General features: G+C 41.1%; 1 protein-coding gene across 2 annotated transcripts; it reads right to left on the reverse strand.

The window, feature by feature from the left end:
- Positions 1-8,169: 8,169 nt before the first annotated feature.
- Positions 8,170-20,062, reverse strand: igsf10 (immunoglobulin superfamily, member 10). Of its 2 annotated transcripts, XM_089013265.1 has the most exons (10): positions 19,959-20,062; positions 18,247-18,493; positions 16,912-17,041; positions 16,451-16,841; positions 15,393-16,154; positions 13,613-15,310; positions 12,308-13,516; positions 11,191-12,097; positions 10,583-10,949; positions 8,170-10,377 (listed from the first exon to the last, which is right to left on the reverse strand). In XM_089013265.1, the coding sequence occupies exons 2-10, from the start codon at positions 18,477-18,479 to the stop codon at positions 8,833-8,835; spliced, it is 7,242 nt and encodes a 2,413-aa protein (XP_088869391.1). In that variant the 5' UTR covers positions 18,480-18,493; positions 19,959-20,062; the 3' UTR covers positions 8,170-8,832. The 2 variants fall into 2 exon arrangements, with proteins under 2 accessions (XP_088869391.1, XP_088869392.1); XM_089013266.1 differs by lacking the exon at positions 19,959-20,062 and having other exon boundaries at positions 18,247-18,573.
- Positions 20,063-20,348: the final 286 nt, after the last annotated feature.

Raw genomic sequence — 20,348 nt, forward strand, 5'->3', positions numbered from 1 at the left:
AAAGTCAAATCAAGTGGCACCAAAAGTGAATCTCAACAGGAGGAAACAGTCGAGAATCATCACGGCACATTATGTTGCTTCCGTTCGTCGTCGGTCGGCCTCTGTTAATGACCACGATGAGCGTACGTGGTCATTTATTGATTGACTGGTTGTCTTGGTAAGTCACTTGGGAGAGGCCAGTTTCTTTGTGCACCTGGATTGGTTACCTACCATACATATACTGAAAAAGAAGTTTGTTGAATTCACTGCAGGGCGGACCGGTAGTCGAGTGCTGGCACGTCGACTTCACAGTGCAGAGGTCGTGATTTCAAGACCTGGTTCGACCTCCCTGTGTGGAGTTTGCATGCTCTTCACGGACCCGTGTGGGTTTTCTCCAGGTCCTTCGGGGAAAACATGCAAGGAAGGCTGATTGAACAAATTGTTCCTAGGTGTGAGTGTGAGCGTAAATGGTTGTTTGTCTCTGTGTGCCCTGTGATTGGCTGGCAACCAATTCAGAGTGTCCCCCGCCTTGAGCCTGAAGACGGCTGGGACAAGCTCCAGCACACCCTACGTCCCTAATGAGGATTAAGCGGTCAGGAAAAATGATCTAATTCACTCCATGTATATCAGGATTAAGATACACATTTTAATTCCCTTCAAAAATATCTGGATCCAGGTCATTTTATTTTGGTGCGAATACTTGAAGAAAAAGAAATGAATCCATTCCCCACACTCTGGGTACTTACGGAGAAACAAAACCATTCACTCTCTCATTCACACCATTGGACCATTTTGAGGCTTCAATGAACCAATGAATGCGGGTCTTTGGAAAGGCCATGAACACCAGAATGGTGACGCAGCCATGCTACACTAAGCACAATGACACCACAATGCCTTTTGAAATTATTTGGTTAAAACTGGACTAATTTTCTGAGGAAGTGAAAACACGCTCCTGTATGGTTTGCTTTCCATTTTGCATCACATGTCCTTCACATTTATTTTCTCATTTATGTACAAACTGAAAGGACTGTCATGCCGAAGCTTCCCGTCTGGGCCCAAATAGATACGTCAGCATCATTCACTTCCTTAATTTGTCTTTGTGCACACATACCTACAGTACCTTATAAACATTTTGTAGGTCGTGTACATGCATGTACTGTAAGGTTGAATTTTCTTCTTTGCTGATGGTAGATGCATTTAGCACTACAAAGCTCTTATATGCAAAATCTGCAAGAGAACCATTCCACTGTGATATGCAAAATGCTATTCAGCTTTCTCTGTGTTCTGATTGTGTAAAACGTTGTGAAAGTCGATAGAGCAAAGGGTGGAAGAAAATATTTTTCTTTTAGCAAAACAAATGGCTCACCGTATTCATTTTTCAACTTTAAACAGATAAAACGGCTGTTTGACGTCAAAACTAAGTATAGCCAGTTTTAAAGTCCAAAACCGAGTCACCCCAAATAATGTCTAACATTATTGTGATCTTCCACAATACACATTTTGCCACGTATTATGTGTGTAAAGAGTGTCTGAGCATTTCCCTTCTTTTGGAAAGTCAAATTGCACCAGTACTTTGATTGACCTTCTCTCAGCAGTCTTGTCATAGTTTTTGATGAACACGAATTACATTGCAAAAGCATGTCTCCTCTCAACCAATCATCCTTGCATTTGCAAAGCTTTCTCATTAGTGTTTCCAGCTCTGGATCCAATCCCATCTGATTTTCGCGCAACAGGCAATGAACACCCTTGATTGATGGCCAACCAATCATAGGCCTTTCTAAGAGCACTCATAAAATGGAATGTGAAGAGACGGCCACACACACAAACCTGTACACGTGGAAATCTTCATCTGCTAGTTCTCAGACAGACAGGAAGAAAGAAATGAGGTGAGGAACACATCAGCCAGCCGAATATCCACTTAGAGTCGGCCCCCGTACAGTGTTAGAATGCTCGGTAAGAGATCATAGAAATGGTGATGGCAAAAGTGGTCTGGTAAAACAAATTGACATCTGGATTCTGCCGCAGCTGTGCAGTGACAAACTGAAACTTCTGTACTGTGAGAAAAACAGTCTGCAGTCAATCATGTCGTCATGATGGCAGGGCGATGTAACCTTTGAGTGCACAGACGGTGGTCCATGTTTGTTTGCAACAGTCTTCTGCATTCATGCATCTCCTTGGTCAGGTCAAAAACACACCAGAGTTGAAATGTGTGTCACCCTTTGTTGGGACAGTGTCGGGTTACTTTGAGCTACTGCTGCTGGCCAGCGATGGAGGCTTAGTGCCAGAGTCTGTCCTTTACAAACATTTTATCATCTCTACCGTTACACTCAATTTGAGAGATATAGACCATGACTTTTCTGTGTTGCAGCAGACACATTTATTCCCATGCAGTGCACATGTGGTGACCTACTCCTGCCCTCCCTAATACGCAAACATAAAACCAGAAAAAGACAGAACACTCAATTTGGCACGATTTGGAGCTCAATAGTCTAATCAAAGAAGATGTATGATATACAGGCTCAGTCCATAATTGTTGCCATTGTACTGAATCTGGATTATTGACATCATCTACCAGATTAGTAATGCATTGGCTGAGGGCTTTCAGGGTCGCCTAACAATGTACTGTTTGCTCGTGCAGTTGTGCAATATTGGCAACCTCAAAATGCCACATGCCTGGACCGTGGATCAGCTATAAAACCAATGTTTCTACTTTTTCTTTAATTGAACCCCAAGTGTCTACTTTGATCCAGGTTGTAGAGTTGACTGTCTGGATCGATCTGGCACATGGGGTTTCATGTCTACCAGCAGCTGAGTTGCTGGTTCTAATTCCAAATACACATGAGCACTCTGTTTATCCCCCTGATGATGACTCACGGAACTGCTCTGGAGTTTGCATTATTCCGCAACCAATTTATGCGGAAGAAAAAGAGCAATAGTGCAAGTCATGTGACCTACTATTATATCTCCTAAAGAGATTGTTTTTAATGACCGTGCTTCTTCTTAGTGGGGTTTCAGGCACTTTAACCGCCATTCCCACCAACCTTAAAAACAAAGCCATATTTTTAAAATATTTGGCATGAAAACACACGTACAGAACAAAACTTCTTAGCCAAGCCTTTGTGACGCTTTTGAATGACCCACAAATAATCAGTGTTGTGGCTTACAATTAATCACAACAGAGTACTGTAATTTTCATGCAACATCGTCTTTCCCATGAGGTTGTAAAAACACTCTTTGTGTCTACCAAGCAGCAGTGAGAAATGTCATTGCTCTTTGACTATTTGTCAGATCATCCCTCTGCCCGTGACAGCAGGATGTGGATATGACAAAAAGGACAACAGCTCCCTTTGAGAGGTTGGCCTGGCTGGGATACCTCACATATTTGACACCGTGTCTCTGTGTGCTCAGTAGAATGCTTGTGTGAATGCGCACACAAGACATCAGATGTTAACTTACGCACGCAGTCGTTCACACTCACAGGTTATTTCATATGTTACACCTGAACAATCTAATGAGGTCCAAACCAGGAGCTATATCATCCCACTATTCAGTGGTGGTATGTATAAAAGACTACAAAACAAATTTGCCTGCAACTTTCCTTACATATTCAGTCGGCTTTTTCTCATATTTGTTCATTTTTCTAAAACTGGTACAGTGATGCCTTGACTTACAAACTTAATTGGTTCTCAGACAGAGTGTGTAAGGTGAAAATTGTGTATCCCAAAAATTAATTTCCCGTAGGAAACCCTTAGAATGAGAATAATCCGTTCCCATGTCCCCATAAAACATAATTTTCTACTTTCTAATTTTCTAAGCCTTAAAACTACACAAAATCTACCTTATTTCAACTCGCAATGCTATTGCGTTTTCGCCTTGCAGCTGACGACCCCATACGTATGTAAAACTATTGGATGCGTGGACTCGAGTCTTTTACTGGCGCAGGTGAATCATTCCATGTTGAGATTGTGATTGATCTCTTCCTCTTCACGCTGTCTTCAGAAGATTCCTTACTGTTTTGTGTTCAAATTCCTTGACACGCAGGTGCACAAGTGATACCTTAGTAGTAGTCATGTTCTCCATCTAATGACTACCAGTCAAGAGGCGAGTGGCAGAATTCTGGACCAACTGGAGATGTTTAATGGAGGATTAGCTAACTTCCAAATGAATTGCTCTCTGTTCACTTTATAGGATCCTGAAGTAAAGGTGGTTTAATTAGTACTTTTACTTACCACAGTCTATTTACAACATTTTGCCAAGCATTAGTAGCATCTGTACTAAATGTAACTATTCTGCTGTTTTCTTGCCTGACTTTAGTAAGACAGAGTTATTCACGGTGTATGTTTCTCCAATGATATCACTCACATATGTGCTCAACGCTGATAAAACAAATGCACCGCAGCAGGTGGTCTGCAGATAATTTCATGTCATTCATCTCAACCTCTTCAAACTGAACAAGCCAAATGCTTCACCGGTTTTATAGGGTGACACAATGTTCATTTTCTCGATTTGGTTTCCTCAGTTTCGTTTGCATTTACATGCCCAGCCTATAACACGCAAGCATAAGCTTCTGTTGTAAAAGAGCAGTTTGACATTCTTAATTAGGTGCACTGGCCTATCTAAAAGATTGAGGTCTGTGGTGTGTCATAATCTGGGGAAGCATTAATGTCCTCAGAATAATGAGTGGAGCAGAAGGTTTATAGTAGTGCACCCTCCCAATTCACAGAGTGATTCTCTGAGGGGCGCAAAGAAAACATCTGTAGACAATCAGACAAGAAACACCCCCAGTGAAGTACTTCCACTGTCCTCAGGCCAGATGAAGAATACGGGTAAATTAAAATCTATAAAGCATTCCTTTATTGAGCAGCTAAATATGAGAACCCAAAGATTAGAAACAGCTGTTTATACAATTTAATACCAATGTGGCTACAATAACATGCATTAAACTAAAACAACTTTTTAAAGGCAGCATTTCGGATCACATTGGATGCCAAGTGTGCTGTTCAATCATGACTCACCTTTTTTTGTATAGAAAACCCATGACAAGACCGACCGCCAACAACAATTGGCAAACAACATAGGGTACTTATACTCTTATATGGTCTATCACACCGGTGTCAAAGTCAAGGCCCGGGGCCAAATCCGGCCCACATTTTTTTCGGCCCGCGAAAGCAAATCAAACTTGTAAAATTCCAATCAGTGGCAGTCAAAAGGACTCCCGGCACGACCATTCGCGTCAGGTCATTGTATGCTGTATGCATTATGCAGTGCATTCATTGCATTGTATGCTATGCACGTGTTTGTTTCATCTTGGCAGACTTTTACTCTTGGTTTATCTTTGAGACTTTGTATTCTTCTGTTCAGATGATTTTGATGTTTTAGATTTTGTTCCTGCTGACTTTATTTTAATACAATTGGTCATACAACCTGCTGATCACTCCTGCCTGCTTATTTGGGGATCCACAATCGCCATCACCACCTTGCAAACCGTGACAATTATGTGGTTAGCAAAAGAATATCAGATACATAACAGGGTGAAACACTTGTTTTGCCATGGATGGATGTTTACTCTATATTAATATTTTGTTTGATTACTGAAATATGCGACCAGATTGAATTGACATTTCAACTTAAAGGCCCACCACTGTGTAAACAAATGTAACAAAACAAAACATCCATTTTATATTATAAAATTCTTATTTTAAAATAATTTGAATTTAAATCTGTGCCCCTCCGTGTAAAACAGATAGTATAAGAAGCAATTGACATAAAAAAAAGAAAAAGGCTTGCAGAGTAAACAGCCTTTGGATATTTGAGATGACCAAAGCATGACAGCTTCCCCTGAAGACGGCATGGAAAGAACTTAGTTGTGGCTAAAGGGCGAAGTGAGAATTGTACAACAGAGGTGTGAAATTACATCGCCGGCGCAAGAACACTCGCTATTCCACAGTGTGTTTGTCGGCGCATCGGCAAGAGCGATCTGCGTGTATTAAATATTTTGAAAAGGTTTTTCCACTTACACGCTCGGCTTACAGAAACATGAAGCAAATGATCCTTAGTGGCCTCTTATGGAATTTATTGCCAAGTTGAGCATCAAAACAAAAGAACGGAAAAGTCCTGTCTTGAGACTTCCAGGTTCAGGCTTCAAGCAAAGCGGTTTAACCATGTAATTCTTGACCATAACCATCTGTCACAATTTTCCTCTTTTTGCAATGACCTTTTTTCCCTCACGTCATTCCAGGTTATCAGTATGTTATGTTACACAGCCCTGGAGATGGTGAAACATTTTCGAATGACAATGTGCGCAACGAGTCACCGTAGAGCTGTTTTTCCACTTTCTTCGAGGTGGCCAAGGAAACCCTCCTACCCACCTTGTGCTGAGCAAAAACACTGTGACCGGAAGCTAGTCTAACTCTCTCTGCACCGCCAGACAAAACACACACTTCCTTTCAGTAGCCACATATTAAAGGACGACCGACGCCTCCGGACATGTTGTGTCCATAATTTGTAAAATCACTTCAAATGACTTCTACTGAGTGTATTTTACAAAGATTCCACCGCAGAAAGCTATATTTTACGTTTTAAGACTACCCACACAGGGCCCGTGGTGTGAATGATGAGCTGTTTCTGGAGTGTGACATGATGATGATTTGGATTTTTTTTTTAATGAAATGCCATACGGAAGCATTTAGCATGTAATCTACATTCCAACAGTTGTGGAATCCACTCAATATTCTTAGCAGTTCTTGACGACACTGTCCTTCCACTCCATTGTTGAGTGTACTGAACATAACCTTCATTGCACAAAATAACATTAAATGTGGGGTTGTGCAAGAGGTAAGGCTATTTGCCTTTGTTAAAATGTAATGAATTTCATTTCTAAGCTCCTTTCAAAACTCTCACGGTCACTTTACAATCACAGGATAAGTTTTTCTGTGGGTGAGCAGCGGCAGCCACACGCGTTAGCGTTCACTCAACCCAGAATAACTCCAATAGATAGAAAGCTAGCTAGCTAGCTAATATATACCCAGCCACATAGCTAACTAGATAGCTAGTCAGCTAATAGATAGATAGCTTGATAGGCTAGATAGGCAGCCAGCTAGCTAGACAGCGAATAGATAGCAAATAGCCAGCTAGCTAGGTAGCCAGCTAGAAAGCCATATAGATAGCCAGCCAAACAGCTAGCTAGAATGTTTATGTCACGGGTGTCAAAGTCAAGGCCCGAGGGCCAAATCCGGCCCGCCACATCATTTTTTTTCGGCCCGCGAAAGCAAATCAAACTTGTTAAATTCCATGATGATTGCTAAAATCTGAGCCAAAATTTCATATTTTTGGATGTCAACCACAATAAAAGTCATTATTCTTGACTTCAGATTTGAAAACGAGTTATTCATTAATTTGCTGTGTGCTCTATATGTAATATTTGAAGGGATTTAAACATTCTAATGGGTTCCCCAAATTCATAACGGCCCTCGAGAGGAAACCATAACTACAATGTGGCCCGCGGCAAAAAACGAATTTGACACCCCTGGTTTATGTAGTCCTAAAACTCGATATTCTGTGGGTCCTGGAATTTGAGTGACAATGACAAAAACACATTTTTGCACGTCTGGCAGTGAATGAGTTAAGATAGCGGAAATTTAAATTAAAAAGCTAATGTGGCACACAGAATGGCTCGATGAAATATATTTCAATAAATTGCTGTTATATGTCAAGAACGTCTGCCAAGGTTGCCCCCTCTTATATTTTTGCCATACCAAATCTGGCCCTCTTTGCAAAAAAGTAATTCGTTCAAGCCACAATTAGGGTCTTTTAAAGGGAAAATTGGTTCCAGTAAAGCAATCAAGCATCAGGAAAAACAACCAAATGAGTGTCAGGGTTAGAATTGTACTTTTTTTAGAACAATCCTAATTTACCACATTAGAAAACTAATTATGCGATAATAATCCCTAGTGGTTGTTAAAGATTAAAATGTTTTATTTATGTATTTATTTTTGCACGTATCTTTCTTTCTTTTTGGGTCACAGAATAAAGAGAGCAACATTCCTAATGATAAACAACAGCATTAATCACACCAACCAGTCTCATGGACCCAAAATCACGTTAGTAGAGATTTCGTTTGCTACTAAAACTAATTAAACTGTGGTTGTCACTTCAAAAACACATTAATCAAAGGCAAAATTCCAAACGAAATAAAATGTATACGATTTATTTTTCTCCCATACATTAGTAGGTAGTAAACAAATATAGACTGTATCATTACAGATAAGCATAATGTATAACATTACTGTAAATTCTTGTGTACAACACAATCAATCACAAGTCTTTAAAATTGCTTTACGTGTGCGGTGAAAACAAATACATGCACATACTTCACTACATTATTATAAAATTGTGTATTGCGGCAAAAAAAAAAAAATGATTCATCCAGTGTTGAACAATCTTTGTATGGTAACTACATTTTCTTAAAACAAAGAAATAACGCAACATTGTATGGCCTTTTCTCGCAAGATTTGTACAACAAAGTTATCTACGGTATCTTCTTAACTAGCTTTTAAAGGACAAGCTGCTGACAAGACTGGATGTGCTATAATTGAATCCACGTATGGCCAGCCTGAGACCCTCTGTGTATTCACTTTGGATTAGAATGTATGAACAATTTCTGCTCCAAGAGAACCGCCCCCCCACATGAATGAGTCTCAAATATGGTTTTCCAGAATTTCATTTCTCAGAAACAAAGCATAATGTGAGAGATTTTTCATTATGTCCAGGATGACATTCTCTTGACTATGCATGCAGATGGGTCGTTACAGATCAACATTTCTTTTAAAACCTGTTTCCTTGCTTCCATGATCTTTAGAGTACACGCACATGAACAGCCTTGAGGTCTGAACCTAGTTGGTTCTTGGCTACACACTTGTATGTCCCCGAGTCAAAGGCTGAAAGCTTCTGGACCACAAGCGTTCCCTGCGGGTGAAGCATTTCACTTCCCAACCGCCTCCCTTGTTGTGCCACTGACAGAGCGGAATGATCAGGCAGCTCCCAGGAAATTTCAGGTTTGGGTACACCAATGGCGGCGCAATTGAGCTTAATAGGAGTTCCTGCCATTAAACTCAAGGTTGGAGGTGGCATTGTAGTGATGCGTGGAGGATAAGCAATGATAAGAACAGGGACTGTTAGCATAGCCTCGCCAGCGTCATTCCGAGCTCTGCAGACATAGTTGCCTTGGTCATATAGAGTAGTCTCCTGAATAGCTAGAGTACCATTCTCTAAGAAATTGTAGCGGCCCAGTTCTTGAGGCTGGCTAAGTGTGTGGCCTCCAGGAAGGGTCCAGTAGATCCTGGGTTTTGGACTTCCATCAGATAGACAGTGAAGGAACAGAGGATCGCCGAACATACTGCGTATTATGCCCCTCGGTCTCGTGAGGATGTAAGGCTTTTGCCCTACATCCAAAACAATGAGCTTTTCAATATAGCCCATGATGTTTTTGGCACCACAGCGATATTTCCCAGCATCCTCAAAACCAGTGTTAACGATGACTAAAGACCCATGGTTATCTACCCGTCTGTGGGTGTTATGTCCACTGCTAAGCCGTGTTCCATCAGGTAGAATCCATAATATATCTGGTTTTGGGTGTCCATCAGAAGAGCAGTTCAGAACATTGGTTTTCCCCAAAGGAGAGACAATACGTTCATTGAAAGGGTTTTTAAAAATGGGTCTTCGGAGCGTATTGGTAACCTCAAGTTCTACCACTAATACGGATTCTCCGCCATCATTTGTTGCCATGCAAATGAACTCTCCAGTATCAGTAGGACGTACGTTACGAATTTCTAAAGTCCCATTATGATGGACATTAATCCTACCACCGAAGTATGGTGCCCTCAAAAAGATGTTATCTGGCATGATCCAGGTAATTGTTGGAGTTGGATTGCCTTCAGCTTTACAGTCTATGAGTTTCTTCGAATATTTTGTTGAGAAATCTTTTAATACAGTCCTGTTCTGATGGTAGCCATTGATCACAGGTGGGTTACCGCCAATTTCAAGTTTGTAGACTCTTCTGTTTTCGCCTCCTGGATTGCGAGCTATACAAACATAGTCCCCTCCATCGATTGGTTTTGCATTCCTTATATCCAAAGAGCCATTTACGTGCAACAAGTAGCGTTCATTTGATGCTGCTATGACATCATTGGTAGGTAACATCCAGAGGATCCTCGGCTTAGGTTCACCAACTGCTTCACAGTCAAAGCGAATGTTACCTCCGGGTTTCAGTCTGGCATAAGTCTCACTGCTTTGGCGTATCTTGGGAGCAGCACTGACGACAGTGATATGTACGTGCATTTCATCTTTTCCCACTTGGTTTTCTGCAATACAAGTGTAATCTCCTTCCTCTGACATACCAACCTGGACAAAAACATACAGAGATGTTAGCTGTTACGACGGATTTTTTATATATATATATATATATATATATATATATATATATATATATATATATATATATATATATATATATATATATATATATATATATATATATATATATATATTTTTTTTTTTTCAATAAATCATGCACTTTGACCATAATGGTATTTTGTAGTTCACTCACTTGATTGACATAAAGCGTTCCATTATCAAATAGAGTATAGCGACGTGTTCTCCTTCCTCCATTAAATGAATCACCCTGCAGAGCACTATTAACAACGGTTCCATCTGGAAGGCCCCAGGAGATCTCTGGCTTTGGAGCCCCCGAGGCTTTACAATCCACCTTGAAGTCATTACCATACAGAACCTTCTTCTTGCCATGGGGCTTTTGCTCTATCTTTGCTGGTTTCATTGATACCGTGACCTTCATGAGTTGAACATCATCACCAGATATGCTTTGAGCCATACAGAGATAGTCTCCTGCATCTTTATCAATTGCAGAATTGATGACCAGAGTACCATTTTCTAAAACTTGGAATCTGCTGCCCATCCTGAGAAAAGAAAGAATTAGAGAGGAATGAAAAGCAGCTCGAAAAAGTCCCCTCATTTATTTGCGCTTTATACTTCTCTGTTTGCATATCATAAACATATTTGCATGTATTAGTTTTACTACACTACAAGCAGAGAGAAAGTTGACAAAACTGCTACAACTGAGACTAAATTAAGTACAAGCAGTTGAATATGCGGTCAATAATAGTTTGTATATTATTGAGATTGGTGGTGAAATCTTACCTATGTGATTGGTCTACCACGGCATTGGATGGCAACCTCCACATAATCCTAGGTTCAGGCTCTCCACTTGCTGAGCAGTTTAGATTGATCTGATCCCCAAAATATAACTCTGTTTCATGCTGTGATGTCACAACTATTTTGGGTGCGGATTCTTTTCTCTCAACGGTCAAAGTTACCACCCTTCTCTCTGAGCCCGTGGAGCTGGTTGCAATACATTCATATTTGCCATTGTCAATTGGAGCCAGATCTTTGATAAGGAGGGTGCCGTTGTCATAAACAGATATCCTTTTGTCCCAGGCAAATCTTTGTGAATTGACCAACACACCATCATGCAACACCCAGTGAATCTTGGGCTGAGGGTTACCTTGGCCTGTGCAGGGCAGCCATAGGTTTTCTTTTGAAAAAGTCTTCACCTGCTGCCTTTTTTCCTCCAATATACCTGGTGGAGCAGCAACCACGTGCAGTCGGACCGTAGCGGTATCAGCTCCAGCTTGGTTATTAGCGATACATTTGTAATAACCTCTGTCAAAAACAGACACTTGTGTAATGACCAGAGTCCCACCAGGAGTCACTGACACCCTTCCATTTGGTGTATTGTGCTCCCTGACTTGAGTTCGATTTGCCAGAATCCAAGATATTGTTGGTGTGGGCCGACCATCTGCCTTACATTGAATCTCCACTGTATTATTGCCTGCATGAGACTTTATCTCTCTCATTTTTGGCTCTAATATACGTGAAGGGTAAGCTACCACTGAGAGAGTGACAATGAGTTTATCTGATCCATGATTATTCTCAGCGATACAGATATACTGGCCTCTGTCCTTTGTAGTAGCATTCTGTATTGACAATGTGCCATTGCGCAACAACTCAAACTTGCCCATTTTCCCCTTGATGGTAACTGTGTTTCCTAGATGGGAGAGAGGAAAAACTTAAGAAAAATTACTCTTTTAAACAACAGTTCAACCACCAACACAGTAACTGTGACAATTGATGTTCCTTGCAAATACTCTAAATCGACAAGTTACTTGTGACTTCTGCCAAGATGCTAAAAATGCCACAGTGACAATTAATTATAAACACCTTACAACATCCAATACCCAGATTACCCGTTTAGTACCTGTGCTTGAGGAGAGGAGTTTCCAGGATATGACTGGTGATGGGTCTCCAACAGCTTCACATGGTAAAAATGCATCTGAGTCTGTCAAAACCGTAAAACTAGCTGCATTTCCACCAAGTATTTTAGGTTTTCTAGTCATGAGCATCGTAGTTGGTTGAGTGCTGTAAACATGAGGGATGTTTGTGGCAATTGGGGCCATTGTGGGATTTTTTACATTGTTTCTGTTGTATGTATAGATGTAGTCCTGTTCTCCTGAATATATGGTCGCTGTCCCAAAAGAAACGGCTTGCCTTGTGTCCTCTTTAGCACCCATTTCCACCGTAGGTCTTGGTCTTCTTGTAGTTGTTGTGTGACCATTCAGGGTCAATGTCGGCAATCTGACATGATTGTGGATTCTGTTTTGAGTTGCCGTGTAGGCAAATGTAGGTAATGTGTTTGAGTGGATAAAAGGTATTCTTGTGGTATAGGAAATGTCCCAGTTGGCATCTTTGGAAGCATAATTCGGCTGCTCTGATCCTCCTGTGCTTCTGATGATTTCCCTCAATGGTGTATACATTGGAAGTTTGGAGGCACTCTTATGGGGCAATAAAGTTGTCTGGATAGTGTTGTCCGTGGTTGCTTTGTTGTTGTCAAATTTATTAGTTGTGCTTATAGCATACAATTTTGTATTTGTCAGTTTTGATGATCTGTGTCCTTTAAATGGTCTCCTTCTCTGTCCATGACCTCGTCTCTTTCCACCTGATCTTGGCCTGGTTGTAGGAAAATCTTCTGGAAGTCCACCAGACCCATATGAAAATTCTCTCTCAGGATTTTCTGCTGGGGATGGTTTGGTTGGAGGAGGAGAGGATATAGTTTGTCTATGTAGTGGTGCTTTAGCAGTGGTTAAGGTCTTTGAGTAAGAAGTTGGGCTCACTGTTGTGAGTGGCTGACCACTGGCCTTCAAAGTTGACAGATCAAAATCTGCAGAGAACAAATCTTCATAGTCCCCATTAAACAAACTGGCTTTTATTTCTGTTGTTGTGGTTGGAAATGGAGCCTCAAGTTCTGTCGGTGATTGTGGGGTGATGGTGGCCAAAGTAGTCCGGGTTACAGCTGAAGTCTGAGGTACAGTCAATGTTTTGGTGGGTATTGGCTTTCTTCCGCGTATCTTGCTTTTGCCACCTTTGACTTTTGCCCCAAATTGTGTATTGGGGGTGGATAGTTCCATATCTGTGGTGTGGTGGAAATGACAAAAAATCAAAAATAGATCACTTGTCTTGTAAATGTGACAACACAGTACTTCTGAAGTTTAAAAAAAATGCTTACCTGTTCTCACTTCAATACTATATGGGACTGTAGTATTCCGCTCAGAGGGCTGTATGAGTTTATTGATAATGGATTGTATTTCACTAATTCTTTTGGGTTTAATGATTCTTCTGCGACCTTTGAATATTCTTCTGCGTCCACCTCCTCGACTCTTCTTGTGTGGGATGATATGGATCTGTTGCTTGGAGATGATGGTGGATCCTAAAGGTGGGGATTTTATTGTTTGGGTGGTATGAAAGGTTATTTCATCTTCCCGCCTCTGTGTGGTGGTGACAGCTGTGATTGTGGATTGGCTTTTTGGATCTGAGTGGACAAAAAGCTCCATAGGGTCTGTGCCATCCCTCATTGGAGTAACATTAGGATCAATGGTGAATGAGAACACCTCAGTGGACGTTTCTGGTTCTGAAGGTTGTTCTCCAGAGGACTGAAGCTGTGTTTCGTGTGAATAATCTGTAAAAGTTTCGAGTTTGGTAATCTCTACAGTTTTATCAGAACCAAACACGCTTGAATTGGGTGAAATTGGGTAATATACTGTGGCACCTCTGTCATTCTTAACTGGGGTGTTTGTGTATATTTTTTCTTGTCTTGTCATATAATCTGTTGTCAGTTTTGGTCTTTCTTGACTGAAAGTGACACCTTTGCAGTTTTTCGTGACTGCTATTGTGTCCATGTTTTCCATCTCAAATACACTAACTTTTTGAAAGTGATATGTAGTGGGCAAAACTGTAGAGAGTAAAATTAGATTATCAGTTACATCACCAGAGCCAATATCGTTATCGTTTGACAAAACAATCTTTGTGTCTATTATTACATTTCTTTCTTGGGTGGTTTCTTTCGCTCCATCTTGAGCTTTCTTTACAAATTCAACAAATTTCTTAGGATCAACTTTCCGAATTGATTTATCAAAGCCCCGATTGTCAAATCCACGTCTTTTGCTGGCGGAAAGCCTTCTTTGTCCAATTTGACCCTCTGAAATATATTTTCCCTGTGACCTCAGTCTGGGGTGACGTCGATCAGAAACAAAGGTTTTGGCTTTTTGAGTAGCTCTCTCAGATTGTTGGTAAGAAGGGATGTCACTGACTGTGCTTGTGTTGTCAGTTAAAATTGGGTCGACTTGGCTCTCCATCTCCATGCCTGATCCGGTCTGATCAAATTCGTTCAATACATTGGGGCTTTCACTTGCTGTCACCTGAGAAACCAGGAGGTCAACTCCCAAGTGATTACTGGCCAAACATCTGTAAAATCCGTGGTCCTTTCTTGTTAAACCCTCAATAAATAGGGTGCCATTCTCATACACTCTTTTCCCCCCTTGGGACACATCCAATATTGAGTGGTCTGGGAGTATCCATTGTATAGAGGGCTTTGGACTTCCTAAACTACTGCAATCAAAAATAACATGTTCCCCTAGTTTCTGGGATACATGGACACCATTGACGTCTGCCTTCTCCACATCAGGAGATAAGACTGTCACTCGAAAAATCAGAATGTCAGCATCCAAGTAGTTGGTGGCAATGCAGCGGAAGAGGCCGCTGTCCGAGGCGTCTGCACCCCGAAGAGTGAGCTTTCCTTCAGCTGTGATTATGATCCTATTGTCCTCGCTGACATAAGGGGCTTGAAACTTTATACCACCTGGTAAAATCCATTCCAACAAAGGCTTTGGTTCTCCCCGGACTTGACAGCTCAACTGAACCACCCCACCTGTATTTAAAAAAAATAAATAAATAAGCATTGGAATCAATTTTAAAAATGTGTTCTGTAATGAAAGCAACCCAATACTCACCTGTTATTATAGTGTGCTCAGTTTTGGTTTGATTATCTTTCTTTATCATGGTCCAGGAATAGTGGTCTTTCTTAGGTATGGTGTTCTCCACTCGTAGCTTGACGACAGACTGATACTTGATATGCAGAGTCGAGAAAGTAGTTGTCGTACGGTCGAGCTGCAATTTAAGCTCATCTTGCATCAGCCAAGCAGGAACAGCTTTGATTTCAGCATCAATGTTCGTGTGTAGTTCATCCTCACCCGTTTTCTTTTGATTATAGCGGTAGACCATTTTGGGACTTTTAGTCAACAACAAACCCCTCTCAAGGGTCATGGGAAACTCACTGTAGGCTGCTAGGATTTGCCACAAATGTTGAATATGTTCGTTGTCAACGTTACATACCAAATATGTAGTTATGGTAGAAATGAGTGTCGTGATATTGTCAACCCCCTCATCTTCCATGGTAAGTGAGAGGTTTGCAAAATTAGATGGCCTCTGGACAGTGCATGTCAGTCTGGCAGCATTGTGAAACTGATCAGTCAAGTTCATTTGAATGGAGCCTAGTGGGGCAATAAAGTCACTTGGGGAAACTGGAATGAAGTCCCCTTCATCCAAGCTGATGTTTTTCTGCTTTAGATGGGGCTCTATCCAAGGTTTGGTACAAGTGAGGGCATCACTGGGAAGAAGGGACAGGTGTCTCCTCTGGTAATGGATTGGATTTTCGCAAACGGGACACAGTTGGCCTCGAGGATATCTTCTGTCCCGCTTACATTTTAGCACCCCTGGAATCATTCAAATACATGTGTTTCATTGTTGTAGAGAATGACAAATGCATACTTTTACCGTTCTTTGACCCTTACAGTCTCTCTGTATCTCGGTTACAAATTGCTGACGACTGTTTGTCACACGCTTTTTGGCCTCTTTGTAAGAACATAGAATACTGAAGAATAGTGTTGATCAATTGATAGTTGCCATCTTGCCCTCATAATTCAACATTGTTTAAATACTAAACATATTTAGAATGGGGAAAACGTATTGGGACTAGACAATATGCACCACACAGGTTATTTCTACTCACCAGTATTCTTATGCGTCCATCGTGGAAACCAATTCATTCGACAATCACATGACCATCGGTTGCCATGGAGAAAGAGGTTCTCCAGTTGGCTGCACCCTGAGAAAACCTCAGCGGGCAAGCTAGTGAAGAGGTTGTCGGACAGGTGGATGGTCCTCAATGAGGAGAACTTAAACACTTGGCTGTGTCTCAGGGTAATAAAGGTGTCTGGGTGGAGCTGTTGCAAGTGGTTTCCCTCCAGATGGACCAACTGTAGATTAGTTAGGCCGTAGAAAGCCTGTGGGTTGATGAACTCAATGTAGTTGTGGTCCATGTGGAGTCGCTGTAGACTTTCCACCCCTTTGAATGTCTGCTTGTTGAGCTCTTTGACTTTGTTATAGGACATCTTGAGGACCTTAGGAAATAAAATGAACAGATTATTGTTATTGATCTATACATTTTCTATTCTGAGCAATGATTTTCACCTGTAATGATCGTAGATCCCGAAATGCTCCATCCTCGATACTGTGAATAAGATTGCTGTGCAGCATCAGTATTTCCAATTTCTTCAGTCCCAAGAGAGCAGTCTTTCGTAAGATTGTTATACTGTTGTACCTGCAAGTGGAATATGATGATCAATGGCAGCAATGGGGTGTGCCGGGGAGAGCATGCATGGTTGTCTGCCCGACAGTACAAAGATACAGGGTTTTATTCCAGTTCCTGTGTGGCGTTTCTATGTTCTCCCCAAGCATATGTGGGTATTCTCCAGGTTCTCTGGTTACATCCCACATTCCAAAATAACCCATGGCAGGTTTATTGGGCACTCCAAATTGTCATTAGGTGTAACTGTGAGAATGAATGGTTGTTCGTCTAGGTGTGATTGTCTGGTAACCTGTTCAGGGTAGCTGGAATCGGCTCCAGCACACCTGCGACACTTGTGAGGGTGGGAGTAATAGGAGTAACATTGTACGTATTTCTCGAAAGTCAAATCACTTTCAGGACAAAGGAACATCTTTTAATCAACACATCCATTGAATCACGTCTTCTATTATTTGTATGAATGAAACGAGAATATGCGCAATGGCCCTTTTGGTTTAGACTGAAAATTTAACCATGCTAAAGGTGAGGCAGGTGTATAATTTCCTTAAAATGGCTTTTACACAGGAAGCTGACATGGGTGATTTCACTTGGTTGAAGAGATGCCTGCTCGGGTTTATTCTAGCCTTACTTAGATTGATCTCATTTGGTTGAGGATCTTTAAATGCAAATGGGGGAGATTAATTGTAACAGGACGGAGGTTGATGATTTGTTTAGTTGTGTTTGCTTTTTGATTTGCTTGTTGTTTTTTGTAAAGCAGTTTAGTTTTCCTGGTTGGTTCATACTTTGTACCAGTAGGTGGTGGTCAAGCACATTTGTTTTCTGACCACCATAAAATTCTACCAGAAGAAGAAGGGTAAGCAGGAAGCTCATTAGTTAAGGAGATGAGACATAGGTGAGTAAGTACACCTATTACGCGTTCCACAAAGGAGACGATGACAAAGCAGAGGCCAATTGTTGCATGACACTTCACGAAATAAGTTTAGTTAAAGGGTACCCACAGGTTTAAAGGGCAGTTTGAGTTTTCAAAGCTAACTTGTTGTGATGTCAGCAAATTGGGATGCCCAGCCAAAGCTACTTTGTACCTCCAAGTGCATTGTTTAGGTGAACTCAAGCACAGGCATGTCCCTCAAAAACCAAACATGTTTTGAAACATTTTATTGATCTAATTACACCCCCACAATTCCGTCTGCTAAAGATTGCAGAGAAGAGTGGAATCTCACCCAAGGTTAATCCTTTCCACAGCTGGCTGGATGTGGGAAGGTACCTCATTCAGGTAACGAAAGGTGCAGTGCACTTCCACGGGCACAGAACACACGCACGATGTGGGACAGTCGCCCGAAACAGGGGGCACAGCAGCCAAGAGCAGTAATAGAGACCGCAGGAAGAGCAAACACCTCCGCAGGTAAGCGCCTCTGCAAGTGGTCATTGTGCACGGAGAACTCATTTGGCTCATAAATTACAACCCACCTAGAGACGGGAAAGCACACTGTTGTCAGGAAAACAAAGTTGACTAATTCTTTCCAAAGATCATCGACATTGATGTCAACGTTTTGAGCTGTGAATTGCAAAGCTGTGAAGCTGCAATTAAATAGCAAAAGTTGAATGGTGACTTTCAATTGCCAAATTAAAACTAAGACGTATGACTTTATAGTGGAATTACAGTGATACCTTGGTTTACGAACTTCATTGGTTCCCAGACAGAGTGTGTAAGGCGAAAAGTGTGTATCCCAAAAATTAATTTCCCATAGGAAACCATACCAATGAGAATAATCCCTTCCCAGGTCCCCATAAACCATAATTTTCTACTTTGTAATTTTCTAAGCCTTAAAACTACACAAAATATACCTTGTTTTATGTATGATAAATGTGCTATGGTATTATAATTAAAGAAATAAACTGTACTTAATAATAAAGTCGTTTTATTTACCTTTGTGATGTTCGTTGATGGCTTGATGGAATGGAGTGGCCGGTTTCATCAGCATTAAACACCTTCTTCTTTCACCATCTTGAGGAATGATCCCTTGTAGGTGCTTTCTCTGTGATAATTTTATCTAGTTCCTCATCAATTGTGTTCTGTTTCGCTGGGTTGATAGATTTTTGCATCAAGTGTACAGACGGCTTGTGCGGGTTTTTTGTGAAGCCTGATTGATGGGATGTTTTAACCTTGCAGTCTACACTCTGACTTTGAACTATCAAAGTTGAAACTCTCGCTGTCATCTGCCTGTCTCTTTAATGTTTAACCCCCCACCCCCACTGCTGCGTTCTTGAACAATCACATGGTTTAAACCGAAGACTGTGGGCGGGGAATAGAGGACAAAAACAGTCGGCTGCCATTTTGTTGTGAGAAGAACGGGCTCGTTCGCGAACGACACATCACTCAGTTTGTATGCCAAGGTAAAGTTTGTATGCCAAGGTAAAATTTTCATAAATGTAACATTCGTAAACCGAAAAGTTCGAAAGCTAAGGGGTTCGTAAACCGAGGTATCACTGTCGATGTGATCAAATAAAAGCTACGGTTGGACAAATCTACCTTTGGGGTTCCCTACTTTAAATTAGCAAATTTGTAAAATATTAAATTCAAAATGGCACTTCCTAATTCATGTACACTTATTTTCATATCAACCTGTATAAATGTGTTGACTCGGTGAAAACAAAGTTTAACTCTGCAACTCTCTGTCGTGTTTGAATGAAGGAATGCATGCATGCACTGCAAGTGTTCAATGTAAACATGATGCAAACCTTCAAATGACGAAAAATGCACTGGTTTCGCTCCAAGCAATCTTTGTTCTCTCATAAATACCGTCAATATTTAGACTAAGGATCCTATGGTGTGTTCTTCCCTGAAATCTTCATTTCATGAGTATGCCCTTATACATGAAAACATTAATACTATAATGGAAATGCAAACAAAATAATGTTATTTCACCCTCACCTGTAAAAATATATATGTTGCCACGGTTCAAACCAAATTACAGACCCAGTAGAAGAAAATGGTCCACTCTAAGCCTCCAGATAGAATCCACAGATCGGCCCGCTGTATATGGAGAGCATGTCTGAGCGGTTCAGGCGGAAACTTCTTTTTGGTCTTCTTCGCCCTCCCCCTGTGCACCCCCCTTGCCTTCCCTCCACTTTGCAACCTGCCCGAATGTAATCCTGAAGTAGCTGTGAAATATAAATCCTGGTGGAAAAAGCACACATCTGTTGGGTGTGCTAAACCTAGCCAAAATAGTGGATCTGCTCCTCACTTCCAACACCATACATAGTATTTCACTTTTCTGTTTATATTCCAGAGGTCATTGAGAAGAAAAGCAAAAGTTTAAAA

This window comes from Hippocampus bargibanti, linkage group LG14 (genome assembly GCF_051943395.1).
Source record: "Hippocampus bargibanti isolate YZ-2025 linkage group LG14, ASM5194339v1, whole genome shotgun sequence".
Classification (NCBI taxonomy): Eukaryota; Metazoa; Chordata; class Actinopteri; order Syngnathiformes; family Syngnathidae; genus Hippocampus; species Hippocampus bargibanti.

Coding starts and splice junctions, on each gene's coding strand:
- igsf10 (XM_089013265.1), bottom strand. CDS start 18,479: ATGAGCCAAATGAGTTCTCCGTGCACAATGACCACTTGCAGAGGCGCT. Junction 17,042..18,246: donor GTGGAAAGGATTAACCTTGG/GTGAGATTCCAC, acceptor TTCCACTTGCAG/GTACAACAGTATAACAATCT. Junction 15,311..15,392: donor TGAGCACACTATAATAACAG/GTGAGTATTGGG, acceptor TTTTAAATACAG/GTGGGGTGGTTCAGTTGAGC.